At 44.8% G+C, this 16,394-nt stretch overlaps 1 protein-coding gene across 2 annotated transcripts in view; it reads right to left on the reverse strand.

Annotated features, from left to right (window-relative positions):
* Window positions 1-16,394, reverse strand: part of LOC142489084 (solute carrier family 13 member 2-like) — a 332,402-nt gene that overhangs the window by 45,103 nt on the left and 270,905 nt on the right. The window contains exons 9-10 of one of the 2 annotated variants that reach the window (XM_075589274.1): window positions 8,391-8,515; window positions 7,068-7,229 (exon numbers count right to left, since the gene is read on the reverse strand). In XM_075589274.1, the coding sequence (XP_075445389.1) occupies window positions 7,068-7,229; window positions 8,391-8,515 (287 nt within the window). The remainder of the gene's footprint in view (window positions 1-7,067; window positions 7,230-8,390; window positions 8,516-16,394) is intronic. The other variant, XM_075589275.1, reaches the window with a different exon arrangement.

Raw genomic sequence — 16,394 nt, forward strand, 5'->3', positions numbered from 1 at the left:
TTAGGCTATATTATCTCTAACCAAGGTTTTTCTATGGACCCAGAGAAATTGAAGTCTGTTCTCAATTTGCCGCTGCCAAATTCTCTCAAGGCCGTGCAGCGTTTTCTCGGCTTTGCCAATTATTACAGGAAATTCATCCGTAATTTTTTTCCATTGCTCTCCCCATCACCGCCTTGACCAAAAAAGTGCAGACCCCACGTCTTGGCCCCCCGAAGCCATTGACGCCTTCGAGTTTCTCAAAAAAGCCTTCGTCTCTGCACCCATCCTATGTCATCCTGATACCTCACTTCCCTTCACGTTAGAAGTTGGCGCCTCGGATGTGGGAGCCGGTGCAGTACTCTCTCAGAGATCCTCTCCCCAAGAAAAACTCCATCCCGGTGGTTTTTTTCTCGGAAATTCTCGTCTGCCGAGAGAAATTATGATGTTGGGAATCTTGAGCTATTGGCCATTAAATTGGCTCTTCAGGAGTGGAGGCATCTTCTCGAAGGCACCAAGGAGCCTATTGCCATCCTCACCGATCACAAAAATTTACTGTATATCGAGGGGGCTCGACGATTAGGATCTCGTCAGGCGTTGGTCTCTTTTTTTTTCCTGTTTCAACTATACCATTTCGTACTGTATATTCCGGGTACCAAAAATATCAAAGCAGACGCTCTCTCTCACCAGTTCGCCACGGAGAACGAATCCAATGAATCCACGGAACCTATTCTTCCCGCCAAGTGCATAATCTCTGCCAATAATTTTGATGTGTTAGATGAAATCAACAAAGCCCAGGTTCACATTCCCAGCAGGTTCAGGGTACCAGAGGGACGCTTATATGCAGCTCCACGATTTCGCCACAAAATCTTACTTTGGGGACATTCTTCTAGATCGGCCGGTCATCCAGGCTTCAAGAGGACAGCGGATCTTATTAAACTGACCTTATGGTAGCCTAAAATGAACAAGGACATTTTTGATTTCACCAGTGCTTGTCCGGTATGTGCCCAGAGTAAATCTGCCCATCACAAACCTTCGGGTCTTCTCATGCCTCTTCCCATTCCAGAGCAACCTTGGAAACACATCTCTATAGACTTCATTGTCGAACTTCCCAATTCTAAAGGAATGAATACCATCCTTGTTGTTGTAGACAGATTTTCTAAACACTCACACTTTATTCCTAATTCTGCTACTTTGGCCGATATTTTTTCTAAGGAAATTTTCAGATTGCACAGTGTTCCTATTTCGATTGTTTCTGACAGAGGTTCTCAATTCATCTCTAAGTTCTGGCGTGCGTTTTCCCAGAGACTTGGGATTTCCCTTCTTTGTTCTTCTGGATATCACCCTCAGACCAATGGTCAGACTGAAAGAATGAATCAGACCTTAGAGCAGTATCTCAGATGTTTCGACTCCGAATCCCAAGACAACTGGGTGGATCTGATACCGTGGGCTGAATTTGCTATCAACTCTCTTAAAAATGAATCTACGCAAGAGTCCCCTTTCTTCATTAATTTTGGATTCCACCCTAGCAGTCTTCCCCTCTCCTCCCTCCCTTCTGGTGTTCCCGCAGAGGATTCTCATGTTTCTACCCCTCAGAATTCTTGGAGGAAGATCCTTAAAACCCTACAAACTGCCGTCTCAAGACAAAAAACAAAGGCAGATCGACGTCGTCAACCGGGTCCTTCGTTCAAACCCGGAGACAGAGTGTGGTTGTTCTCAAAAAATATAAGGCTCAAGACCCCGTCTCCAAAGTTGTCCCCGAGATTTTTGGGCCCCTTCAAGATATTAGAGAAGATCAATCCGGTCGCATACCGTTTGGCACTTCCTCCCACCATGAGGCTTCCTTCTGTGTTCCATGTATCCTTACTCAAACCATTTATCCAGAGCTCTCACTTCCCTGACCGTTCCCGAAAACCCAACCCGGTGACCATTCACGGACAGCAGGAATACGAAGTTCACTCCATAATTGACTCCCGTTGGTCCAGAAATAACCTACAGTTCCTCGTCCATTGGAAGGGGTATGGCTTCCGTCACGTCACATCCACGCTCCCAAACTACTCTGACAATTCCATCGGAAATTCCCCCACAAACCATTGCAGGATCGCCCGGAGATCGATCCTCAAGGGGGGGATACTGTGATGGTTCAAGGGATTCCTTCCGTTCCATGTGTCCCCAGCACCGCGCTTCCCCCTGCCTCTGATCTGCCTCCCTTGCATCCCCGTTCGGTTCTCCCTTCCTCCTCCCACATCCGTCCCTCTGCGGCATGCCCTGACGCGCTCCCAGCGTCTGCACGTGTTCCCCGTAGGGCGCGTGCATGTTCCCAAACACCGAGACCCTCCGCAGTACTCCCTGCTTGCGGCCTCCCTCTGTCTCCCCTCTGGTCCCATTACCTTCTGCAGTCACTCCTCCGGTTCTCTCTCCTCCCTCGGCGGGTGCCCCAGCAGCACAAAGCTCCGCGCGCTTTCTGACACAGCCTGTGTGCGCGCACCCCAACCTTACAGAGGGCGCACGCACACGCTCCTCTTGTAATCTTCCCCAGACCTCTGGCTCCGCCCCCCATGCTGTACAAGCTATCTCCCTCTCTGGTTTACCTGTCTCCTCCCTCTCTCCTTCTCACCTATCCCTGCTGCCTCTCATTTCACCCCCTACTCCTCCTCTCTCTCCCATTGGTGTTCCCTCCTTTATAACCCCTGTCTGTCCTCTAGCTCATTGCTCTGCATAGCTTCTTGTTACCCATGTGTGTGCAGTCCTATGCTTGGCTCTCCTGTGTGTTTCAGCATTTGTTCCTGCTCCTGCTTACCTCTGGATCTTTAACCTTCTTTCTACAGGCCCAGCAACGCACTACCACACTCCGGGCACGCCCTCACTGCTGTGGGTGCGTGTTATAACCCTACCCATCTCAGTACTGGGGACTGGCCAGGTCTGCGGGCATGCAGGCGTTACACACACACACATATATATACATACACACACATATATATACATACACACACACAGCTTCCCCAGTGACACACAAACACACAGTGACAAACAAACACACACACACACACACTGACATACACACACAGTACCCTTCCAAGCCTGTCGCTCACAGCAGCATGGACCGAATACACAAAAAGTGTTTGTACAGGCACGTGCGCGCCCACTATATTAAGGGCCTAACTCTCTCACTGTCTCCCCTCCTCTCTCACTCTCCTACTCTTCGACCTCCTCTCCAATTCTCTGACTTTTCCACCCTCCTCTAACTGTCACTGTCACCACCAGGGCTGCCGACAGAATTCCTGGACTCAGGATTAGAGTTTCGACTTGGGGCTCCCCCCCATCACTTATTGACCCTTCTCTCACTCTGTCCCACTCCCTCAATCCCCCTTCCTCACACATTCCCCCACACACACACCGATGTCTATAACCACAATACACACACCAGCCTCCCACAATAATTATTCCCCCTTCCACACACACAAAATGCAACACACGCACATAAAAATGCAACAAACACAAAAAAATGCAACACACACACATACTGCTGCGGCCAAGTTTATTCGAGCATTTGCCCGTTCTTGGCCGCAGCAGTAGCCTGGCGCGCGCCCGAGTGTGACGGGCGCGCGCCGAAGCAGCGGAAGAGCGCCCTCCGATCGGGGCGCTCTCCCTACCGCTGCCGGGTCCGCCGGGTCCCCCGGAACCCCCTGCCGCTGTCCCGCGATTGCGGGACACCAGGGCTCCCTCGGGGAGCCCCTGGACGTGCGTGCAGGGGGCGCACGCTCCCGAAGACGCGTGACCGCGCGTCTATGACGCGCGGCACGCCGAGGGGCGGCCACTAGCAAGCCGGGAAATCTCCCGGCTTGCGGTACCGACCACACTGCAATAAAGTGTGTCGGTACTGTACACACAAAATGCAACACTAACATGCACAAAATGCCACACACACACATCAAGCAACACACATACACAAAATGCAATGCAACACACACAAAAAATGCAACAGTCACACAAACAAAATAATACTCACACACACAATGCTACTCTCACACACAATGCAACTCACACACACATACAAACTGCTATACGCACATACAATGCAACACTCACACATACAAAATGCAACACACGCTTACCTTGCTAGTAGCCTGAGGCCGCCGGACCCCGACTTGCCTCAGCTCCTGCTGGCTTTTCTCCCACGCTGGGCCTCTCTCCCACTGGTTTGTGTGCCGAAAGCTGGGCCCAGGGCCGCCAACAGGGTGGGATAAAGGGTATGGGCATCCCGGGCCCGTGAGTCAGGGGGGCCCGCGGCCACCGGGCCCCCTGCGCGGTCCTGCCCGTTATATTTAAAAAAAATGGCGGCTATTTCCCATGCGCATGCATAGAGCCGAGGTCCCGCAAGGGAAGCAGGGGAAGCAGGGTGCCTGTGGGACCGCTCTCCCTCCTCTCCCCTCCCAACGTGAGACGCAGGGAGGGGAAGCGCCAACCCAGCATCCCCCGCGCTGTGCGGCTGCTGCCTGACCTGCGCACTACCAGAGGACAGGCAGTGCGGGGTTTACAGCTAGAAGTGCAGCTCTGGACTCGGCTGTCATGCTCAACCCGCGGAGCCCAAACCGCTGCTGGAGGGAAAGGGAGTCTGCACCAATGTGACGGTAAACAAGCTGAGGAACTTCCTGCTGGGACAACGTGCTTCAGGTAGGAAGAGCTGCACTGTATCAATAGTCATACTGGCCACACCTCCCTGTTTATGGAAGAGACTCTCAGGCTTAGCTGAAAGTATGTATGTATATATGTATGTATGTATATATGTAGTATGTATGTATGTAGTATATATGTGTGTTTGTGGTGTATATACTGTGTATATGTGTGTATATTGTGTGTATATACTGTGTATGTGTGTATATGGGTATATGTGTCAAAGTCACTGTCACCCACCCAGTCACTGTCACCCACCCAGTCCCTGTCACCCACCCAGTCCCTGTCACCCACCCACCCAGTCACGGTCACCCACCCAGTCACTGTCACCCACCCACCCAGTCACTGTCATCCACCCAGTCACTGTCACCCACCCAGTCAGTACTGTCACCACCCAGTCAATACTGTCACCACCCAGTCAGTACTGTCACCACCCAGTCAGTACTGTCACTCACCCAGTCAGTCAGTCACTCACCCACTCACCCACCCAGTCAGTCACACACCCAGGCACGCAGTCACCTGTCATTTGTTGAAAATATAAAAATAAACAGGTTGCATTGTAATGTTTTTTTCTGTATCACAATAAAAAAACAGTTAAGTAAAAGTTGCGCACTAAAAAATATTTTGTTGTGGTAGGTGCACTATGGGTTCGGGGGGGACCCTGCTCCTTTCATTTGTCCTGGGCCCCATGATTTCTGTTGGCAGCCCTGGCTGGGCCTGGCAGGAACTCGGGTCCGCTTCCAGGGCGCACCGGCAAAAAAAAGGTGAGAGAGAGGCCTGGCGCGGGTGAGAGCAGCAGGCCCACAGGAGCTGGTAGAGCCGGGGCCCGGCAGCACCAAAAGGGCCTGGCAGCCGGATGCAGAAGTTGGGCCTAACCTCTGGCCAGGCCCAACTTCCATCGCCAAATGGGCCCCACACAGCTGTCAGGGCTTTCCCCCCCAGTCAGCGGCCCTGGTACCCTCTCCTCTCTAACTCTCACACCCAATCCCCCTCCACTCCTCACACTCAATCCCCCTCTCTTTCACTCAATCCCCCCTCTATCTTGTCATGTGGGAAATGTGGGACAGGGTGAGGCCGTGTGTCCCATGTGAGTTGGAAGCTGGAGCCATACTAGTGGATGCAGAAGTTGTGCCCATTTTCTGGGTGGGCACAGCTTCTGACGCCGACTGGGACATTGGTACACTGGCAGGGGGGCTTTACGCGAAGGCCAGGCAGCAAACAAAAGGTCACAGCAACCGTACACGGAGGTTGCCCATGCTCGACTTCCAGCAGTGGCCAACCGTGGGGCCCACTTGCATTGCAGTAGTGTAGTTACACCCTTGGGGGGACTGAGAGGATAAGGAGTGGGGAAGTGAGAGGAGGAGGAGGGGAGGGGGAATGAGAGGAGGATGGGACAAGGGGCTGGGAGTGAGAGGATGAGGGAAGGAGTGAGAGGGTGAGGTGGCAGTAGTTAGTAGATGAGAGAGAAAGAATGGGGAGAGGGGGAGTGAGAGAATGTGGGGGCGGGATAGAGAGAATGGGGAAGTGAGACGATGGGGAGGCATAGAGAGAATGGGAGGGAGAGAATGGGGGGAGGGATAGAGAACATTTTTTTTAAATCTGAAATTTCTGTGGGAATGGGGGGAGGGATGGGGGGAGGAATGGGGGGAGGTATGAGGGACGGGTGGGGTGGTGCAAGGCTTAAGGTTTGACTAGGGCACCGCATACGCTTGTGCACCGATGCTCACAAGAAATTTTTACATTTATAAAACAGCCCCCTGTAGATTTCTTGATTCATAGTTTAAAAAAAAATCTTTCTATTTTCTCCCTGAAAATATTTCCCTCATCCCAATGTCAATAGAAAGTTTTAAAAAAAAGTCCCACATTTTCAACCCAAATCAACATGAAAGAAGCTCTCACGTGTTGTCCGGTTTGTCGTTAGGACTGACATATAGATATAGGTATGTGAAGGCATTTTTCTGGGTCTCACAGTAAAATCCTGTTCACTCAGGTCAAAAATGTATTTCTTTAAGTAATTGCTTTACATTTAACTTTCATCCCAATAACATATTTAAGTTGAAATCCTGTATTATTTGTATGTTTTTCAGAAATAGTCATCTACAATTCTATTCTTTGGCACTTGTAACATTATTCACCATTTTTAAATAAAAAAAACAAAAAAAACAACTAACCCTCTACCAATGTTTCCTAGGCCCAGCCTTAAATATTCAGTAGTGTAAACTCTAACCAACCCTCCTTATTATCTGGAAGACACCCTGATTCTTCCCATCCCTTTCCCTTAGTGGCTCATGATTCCACAAATAACTGTATTTGTGGGTAAATACTGGACAGAGGGTTCCCAAAATAGGGCACATGGCAGGCTAAAGTCCACATGTATGTTGACTGTGTGGCTTTACATCGTTTGACCTATGCCTTACCATGGATGCCAGGATGGGCAGAAACAGTGTAGTGGTGGCCATATTGCTAGTGTATTCAGTGAATGTAGCAATCAGAAGGCATACGATTAGGGGAATAGCTGCTGGGGGGATGCTCTCCAATGGGGCCAACGTATGTCCAAGCCACACTGACAATCCTGACTCCTGAAGACAAAAAAGTGTAAGTTAATTGTAATTAAGGCTTTACGTCTGTGCTTGTTGGGGTGGCTGTAGGTCCCTCCCTCAATTTTGTTAAATAGCAGCTTGCCTTAACTTTAGTAATTTACTCTGTTAGTGATCACCCCCCTCCTCAATTCAATCAAAATTCAGTCCTGAGGGTGGATCATCTTTTAGGCAAAACCAACCAGTTTGTCCAGGCCAAAGTTTACCTCTTAAGTTCTCTTTCGTTCCCAATCCATACTGTAAGTCGCACACATAATGTAGGTTAGTGTCTTCCCTTCCCTTTCCTCTTTGAGAAAGCTATACCACTGGTTGTTGATCACATTGGGTTGTTTTGCTCATGCAAGATCAGCAAGTACAAAATATTGTACTGTAAATAATTCCTTACAAACACTCTGCTCAATTAGAATTGGTTGTTAAAGGTGCAGTCCCGTGTAGTAGGCAAAATACAAATGTGACTAACTGATTTATGTAATTGACTTCCTTTACTTACATTAACAGTTCCTTGTGCATTCATATTTACCAGATACTTATTCTACATTAGTATCTGTTTGGCTAATGATGCCATCATAATTACTTTCCATTAACTACTGGATAATGATATAACAAACAAGGTTGAATTTGAGCTGTCATGAATGGCCTTATTGTCGTTACAGACAAACAGCATCACCTTGCCCCCTGATAACACCTGGTTGGTATTGATAATAGCGTTGAAACGGGAAAGATGTAATACACTTGCAGCCTCTACATCAGTGGTCTTAAACTCAGTCCTCAAGGGCCACCAACAGGCCAGGTTATATGGATATCCCTGCTTCAGCACAGGTGGTTCAATCAGTAGCTCAGTCGAAGACTGAACCACCTGTGCTGAAGCAGGGATATCCATAAATGTTTGCCTGTTGGTGACCTTTGAGGACTGAGTTTGAGAAACATGCTCTACATTCTATCTTGCTGTCTATTCAGTACTATAATCCAAGAGTTAGAACCAACACATTGTGACCATAACGAGTCATCTCCTTGTGTCCGAGGCACCACAAATTGGACTGAGGCAGGGACTTCTTGTACTTATAAATGTACAGTAATGTGCAGTCTCATAGTTCTACAACAAAAGTACATTGCAGTCGCAGCATGGATTCATCCATGAGTTACCTCAGTTCCTTTACCCAGAGCATACCCTCCTCCCAGCAGAATCACAATGTTCCAGGGCATCTTCTCGTTCACAGTATTCCAGTCCAGCAGAGGTGGTGGCACATAAATCTTTGGCTTTTTTCCTTCTGTTAAATAGAAAAACAATCAACACTTGAGTAGCATTGGAAAACTTTAGAAACAATTCTACCTGCTGCCTTCCCACTAAACATGAAGTAACCAAGAAATGATTATAGTTATCATTACAGAGAATACTGCACTATTTTAACTGCAAATAAATAGCACAACACTGTGCCCAAACCAAGGAGGAGTCTGTGTTGCTCATTGGCTGGCAATTTTATTTTTCAATCATCTACATCGAATGTGAGACACTTGTCAGGTTTGAAATAGATCTGTGGGGTGTATTTGGAGGGTAGGCCGCTCTAGGACTGTGTTAAGGTGCTAAACAGTGGTTAAACAAGACTGTAGAACTGGGGAGAGAGTCTCCAAAGATACCTCTAGTTTGTGTGCACACTTAAATCGGTGTATAATAGGGAACAGTTAAACAAAAACCATCTATCAGAGTAATGAAGATAGTTAAAACATAACATTTATTAAATTCTACAAATAAAATAATTGGTAAATAGAAATTATTAAAATCAAAGAGGGGGAGGGAGAATGGTCTATTCTGGGAGATAGCCGCTGTTACTAGGATCTGGCCCTGATATACAGTGGTAGAGGTCTTAGCATATATGTATTAATGAGGTTGGTAGAAGTATCAGTAAGGTGAGTCTATAGAGAGGTACAGTAATTCACCTAGGAGCATTAGTATATTTAGTGTACTTTGGATACAAATCCCAGTGTGGTGCCTGTGATTATATTTCAAAAGTAACTGGAGTGGTTTTGAGGAGCCTGTTAATTCACATTGACTCTAAAAAAAAGGGGTATTATGATACATTCAGGGTAGTACTCTGCTAAATGAGCAATTTTAATACTAAACAGGGCTGGCAAAAAATCAAGCCTTTAAAACTCTTTGTAATTGCTCAGCACACATCTCTGCAAATACTAGCCCAGTAATGCCCCAGTGGTCTAATAGATTTTGGTTTCTGCTTAGCTTTCAGAAATATAAAGATTAATTATAGATTAATTAGAGTGGTGAATAATAGCACTCCCTTGAGAAAGCTCCGGCAGCGGTGAAAAGTACGTCGGGATTAGTTGCGAGAGACATCAGACATTATGGGGGCAGGGCTTAATAGTGGGTCAGGAAGTGGTTGTAGCAAGTGCAATTTACACCGTGTTAAGCACTTAGATACTAACGTTCTACTTTTAACACTAGAAAATGTATGTATAGTATATTTATATGTATATATGTGTGTATATATTATATACCCTGGCTGTGCTCAAAGCTGTGACCATGCAGCAAGCTTTAGCCTATAGGGGAACCATGTTGAATGGTTTTGAAGCAAAAGGTGGCACTGTGTGCTCATTTGCATGTCATTTCCCAGAATCCCATGCTGCAATGGAAGTGCTGTGTGCTGGGTGATAATAGGGAAAGGCGGGGTTGCAGACCTGTCTAAGACATACAGATGAGCATACAGTGGCGGCCGCCTTTAGCATCGTGTGGCCGTAGCGGCGCAACTCTGATTACCGTGGACAGATGCATTTTTTTTGTCCGGAGTGAATTGCGGTATTTTAGCGCTCGTAATATTAGCATTTTATTATCGCTGTCTGCAATACTGCAATACCGTCTAAAAACTCAGGGGGGCGTTCGTGAGCTGTTGTCTTCGAAGTCTAATACTTTAGCAGTTCAACCTACGTCAGTACACAGTCTGCGTGTGCACGCACAGTAATTGTAAATTTGCATATTTATACATGCATGTGCAGTGCTATATGTCTCATTTGAAAATTGTTGAAACGCATAGGCGTGTACAGTACTGTAACAGTATCACATTTCGGCATATACAGCGCTCTCCCCTCGCTCGCCCCCGCACACACACAGGCTAATTTACTGCACTGCAGTATTTCAACTTCTTATCTACAGTACAGTACACCTCTCCCACACAATTCCTTTGAATGTGTGTCTTTCTGGTTTCAATCACATTCCTGCTTGATAGCTGATGATTACTGCGCATGCGTCTGAAAGTTCACCACTGCTTGCTTGCGAAGTTCAAGAGTAAGTGACCAAAATTATTTTTTTTTCTCCTCATTTTTATTTTTATATTCTCCACAAGCCTGCCTAACCATCTTGATATTACGATTTTCAATCTGTGCTGTAGCTTTTGACTGCGACACTGTGCGTTTGACTGCACATGGTTGATTTGTGTGCTTTTTATGTATTTGGGGGTGTAGGGATCAATTTATTATGATGACCTGCCTTTTTGAAAATATGTCATTTCTTTGAACTGCAGTACAGCTAATCCTTCATGCAGCTGTACCCTGTACCTCCCTCCCCCACGCACACACACAAGGCTCGCTCAAGGATTTGAACCTCTTATCGACAGACACCTCTCCAGAGCAATTCCGTTTCTAAAGCTTGCCATTGTGTTTTTAATCCGTCCCTAGCCGAGCATCACCACTCTGCGCCTGCATGCCTAATTTTCCTATTGTTGGCTTAGAGTCACCTCTCTGTAATCCTCTTTGGGAAGGAAGATAGCTGATGATTACTGCGCATGACTCACCCATCCACCCCCCCAACCCTTTGAGGCTGCGTGCCTAATTTTCCTATTGTTGGCTTAGAGTCACCTCTCTGTAATCCTCTTTGGGAAGGGAGCTAGCTGATGATTACTGCTCATGACTCACCCATCCACCCCACCAACCCTTTGAGGCTTTGTTTATGAATTTGTCTCGAATTTGATATGTAAATCTGATTTGCACAGCACTGTGAAATTGAGAGTTAAAAAAAAACATTATCTGATTCATGTTGTTGATGCAGTAAATTACCACTTTTTGTCATACTTTCTTTTTCTTTGGTGTAGGTGTGGTTGGGGGGGTGGTCAATGATTATGATTATCATGAATGTAAAGAAATATTTATTTTATTTTATCAGGAACAAAAAATACAAATATAAAAATAATCATGAATAATACAAAATGCAGTCTTTAATCAGTTCTTCTGTCAGATGAAAATTGAGGGCCGGTGGATAATCATGAATAATGCACATTGATAATAATATTAATTAATAATATATAATAATAATATATATATATATATATATATATATATAATATTTTAATTTTTTCCGTCTTTATCTTCTTCCTCATTCTGTGTACAGTACAGTACAGTACAGTAGTTCATTGAGAGAGGAGAGGTTTTGTGTACATCATGACTGCAGTTTAGATACTGTACACTTAACTGTACAAACAATTCATAAACTTTACACGATACCCCCCCTCTCTCCCAGTCAATCCTTTTATTCTGAAAAGACCACAAAACAAAAAATTAGTGCAGTTATGTGCATACTGTGTTATGGCATTGTGTGCTGTATAGTACTGTCAAACTAGTCTATACTGGAACTACTGTATACTGTGACTACTGTTAAATACTTTGTAATTAGATGGCTGGTGCTGTTCTCTCTGGAAAGAAAAAAATTGAGCAGTTAGGTGCATACTGTATTATGGCATTGTGTACTGTATAGCTACTACAGTATGCAGTTAGTACTGTCAAACTAGTCTATACTGGAACTACTGTATACTGTGACTACTGTTAAATACTTTGCAACCAGATGGCTGATGCTGCTCTCTCAGGGAAAAAAAATCTGTGCCATACTTACCTGTATCATACTGTACTTACAATACTACAGTACAGTACTATACCATACTACCTTCCTGATGCTTGCCCATTACGTGCGATCACAATGGGCAACACAGTCGCAATATGGTCAATATATTTATTGCATTGTTCCACGGTGAGTACATCGTTCCAAAAACTCAGTATGCCTTGCTCCAACTCATCCTTTTTGGAGGGTTTCACGACTTTTCGGATATGGTCCTTCAGCTGATGCCAGACCATTTCGATAGGATTGAAGTCTGGTGATCTGTCATTGGAGGGAGAAAAAAAGGACAATTAGTTAAAGAGATACAGTACACAGTAAAAACAGTGGGAAAAAATTAGACACGGTTACCGCACTTACTCCGCTGGCGTCTTCACCCAGTTGATACCGCGCTCAAGGATATGCGCTGTTGACGCGGTGTGCTTCGGATCGTTGTCCTGGTAGAAACGGTGACCATCCGGGAACTCACGTGTGATGTATTCCACAATCTCAGGCACAATTTTCTCTTGGAAGAAAGCTTTATTCATGATTCCTATAACAAGAAAAGAAAAGTGCTCAAAAAACTGCACACTAGTACAGTACAGTGCATAAACAAAAGCGTGTGACATACATTTTACTGTACCTTCAAAGATGACGATGCATCCTGGTCCACGCCTAGAGATGGCACCCCACACATACATCTTCACTGGGTGTTTTGGACGCGGCTTCATAGATCTGCGACCTTTTTTGTGGAATGCAAAGGTGGCAAATCTCTCCAGCGAAACAGTAGACTCGTCAGTGAAGATGCAATCCTGGAAAGTTTCTCCACTGTCGATCCATGCCTGGGGCTGGACCTCTCTCTTCATCTTGTTAACGTCCCTTATCATAGGGTAAGCTCTGTAATGAGGAATCATTTTATAGGTACAGTACAGTTTCTTAAACAACACTTTTACCTCCTGTACTGTCCAGTACTAACCTCTCACGTCCATATTTCCATCCAATTCTGCATCTCATCTTCTTTATGCTTGTCTCGGATACAGTGAGATTGTGATTTTGCTGCAGAGTGTATTTGACCCTTAATGCACTCTTCTCATCATTCTCTTCACTTATTTTGTTGACCAGAAGAGTTGTCTCCCTACAATGTAAAGAAAAACAACAATCCGGTAAGTTACCGTGCAGTAGGCCACAAGTACAGCACATCATTTGCAGTAAAAATAGTATAAAATGAGAGATCTACACAATATATACCTGTAGTTCTATTAATATGCAGCAATATAAACAATAGATATACTGTATTATATACTGTAGTTATACAAATATACCGAAATAACTATAAAATGAGATAGATCTACACAATATATAGTTCTATTAATATGCAGCAATATAAACAATAGATATACAGTACTGTATTATATACTGTAGTTATATAAATATACCGAAATAACTATAAAATGAGATAGATCTACACAATATATAGGGCCTCATGCAGTAAGTGCCGATAAGGCTTTTTTCGGCATTTTCCCACCAAAATTGGATTTGAGATTCAATAAGCGCCGATAAGTGCTCAAAATCTGCAGTTTTTCTTGCCGATAAAAATTTATCGGCATGCGTCTGCCGATAACCCACTTATTGGCACTTTTCGGCACTTTTTGAAATCGGCTGTATTCAAGTAGCCCTGATCAGCTTATTGGTGCTGATCAGCACTCAGAAATGGAGATTTCATCGGCAATTGGTCCCGCCAACTAAAGTTGGCAAGTTGGAGGGGAGAACGATCGGCAAGGTTGCCGGGACGGCACTTAGAAAAAAAACCTCATCTCTACATCACTGGAGTCAATGGAGCGGGGACTTATAACATTATAGGACTGTTTACGTTCTATTGCTCATAATAAAAATGTGCTTTGCATTACAGTGTCGAGGTCATTCACTTCATCGTGTCAACCCCTTACATTTATTATTTGCATAACATTGTACTTTTCAATGTTATGATGATTTGCGTGTCACATTAGTCTTAATGTTATGATGTGTCAAGGGAAAATCCTATACTCAGCTCTTAAAGGAACAGGTCACATCATATCAAACATGTTACTTAAGTGTGCTTCAATTTATTATATGATGTAACACATTTCACACATCTAACAGATCCAGCGTATAGTAATGTTGCTATACATTATACAATGCTTGTAATGTGTAACGCATGATCAAACGTAAATGTAGCTGTTTGTTTTCATGTTTACATGTACTTTGTGACCTCCCTCTTTTGATGACATCCGCAATTGGACACTCAATAACATTGCATGTTTACATTGTACACGATGCATTACAATCACTTCATGCTAACTTATACACACATCTATAATAGTTACTCATTTTTACACAATTTAAAATGAATCAATAGCAACTATCCTGATGGCATAAATTATGCGTTCACAATTACTTCATGTGAACAGGTGACAATAACATGCCAAATTACACATGTTGCAACGTAGTTTCTCAACGTAAATGTCATGGTTGTATCCTAATTAGATGACTGAGTGTTGCGTTCAGAAGTGGTACATGCATTACACATTCCAGAAATACTTGACAATAAATGCTTGTACAAAGCTTAACGTTACATCATTCTCAAATATCATGATTTCCTGGTGAACACACATAAATAATCCTTTTAATTGCTACTGGATACACGTTGGGAGTGAACTACTTGGATATGTTAATGTAACACCTTGCACTTCAGCAAGCCACCTGACATCATCACATAGGTATTTAAAGGAGGGCAATTACCTGCGCATTCACAGCTACAGACCTGAAAATGATGCGAATGTTTATGAGACGGAGGAAGATTCTATTGGACGAGAGGCTTGCTGATGGAGAGGATGTCACAGGCCAAGGAAGGGACAGAGGCAGGGACAGTGGCAGGGACAGTGACAGGCACGCGGACAGGAGAGGGAGAGGTCGAGGGAGAGGGCAAGGAGATGAGAGGAGAAGAGAGAGGAGAGAAGTTGTGCCTCGTCCTCGTTTGTACAGGGAGAGAACCCTGTTAGATGGGATGAGTGAGGAGGAGATTGTAAGTCGCTATCGTTTGAGTTCAGCAGCAATCTAAGCTATTTATGAAGAGATACGGGGAGATTTAGATTTTGTGACAGCCAGAGGTCGTGCAGTCCCTGGGCTTGTTAAAATGCTGTGCTCATTACATTATCTTGCTTCCGCGTCATTCCAGACAACTGTGGGCATAGTGGGCGGGGTCTTGCAATCTACATTCTCGCGGGCCTTTACCCAGTTTCTATGTGCACTCAATAGACGCGCTAGGAATTATATTCATTTTTCTACAGAGCACACAGAGTGGCTGGAAGTCAGGAATGGCTTTTATACCATAGCCGGGATACCATGTGTGATGGGTGCAATCGATTGCACCCATTTTGCTTTGATCCCACCTAGTCAGAGTGAGCATGCTTACCGCAACCGTAAGCACTACCATTCCCTGAATGTACAGGTGGTATGCGATGCCACGATGAAGATTATGCATGTGGTAGCCAAATTCCCTGGTTCCAGTCACGATTCCTCTATCCTGAGAAACTCATCAGTCTTCCATGCTTTCGAAGAAGGCAATTTTGGACCTGGTTGGCTGGTGGGTGAGTACATATTATGATGTGTTAACAAACAACTCTTGGTTTTCTAGGAAATGTTGTATGTAATAATGTTAACACAAATTGTTTCATATTTGTGCACGATGGATTATAGGTGACTCAGGATACGGAATTAGGCCATGGCTGTTGACCCCTGTGGCAAACCCTCAATGTGAAGCAGAGGAGAGATACAATGTTGCCCATATATCTACGCGATCCATCATAGAGAGGATATTTGGGCTTCTCAAGACAAGATTTAGGTGTCTCGATAGAACTGTTGGGGCCCTTCAATATAAGCCTGCTAAAGTGTCTGATATTATAATTGCATGTTGCATTTTGCACAATGTGGCACTCCGCAATAATGTACAAACAGACATACGTCAGGGTTTGGAGGAGGAGCATCCCGTCAATTTACCAGCTGACACTGACCAAACAGCCAGTGGTGTTGAGACACGTCTGAATGTCATAAACACATTTTTCTCATGTAAGCAAATACATATATGTTCATAGTACTACATAGATGTATTCATTCTTTGTTATGATAAATACATTTGTCCAAATACCATTCACTTAGGAAACAGATGAATATGGTACACACACTTTTCTCTTCTCTGCTGTGTGGACAATTGCACGTGGCACCGGTATGTCATTCATCAACAG

The sequence above is a fragment of the Ascaphus truei genome, chromosome 3 (genome assembly GCF_040206685.1).
Source record: "Ascaphus truei isolate aAscTru1 chromosome 3, aAscTru1.hap1, whole genome shotgun sequence".
Lineage (NCBI taxonomy): Eukaryota > Metazoa > Chordata > Amphibia > Anura > Ascaphidae > Ascaphus > Ascaphus truei.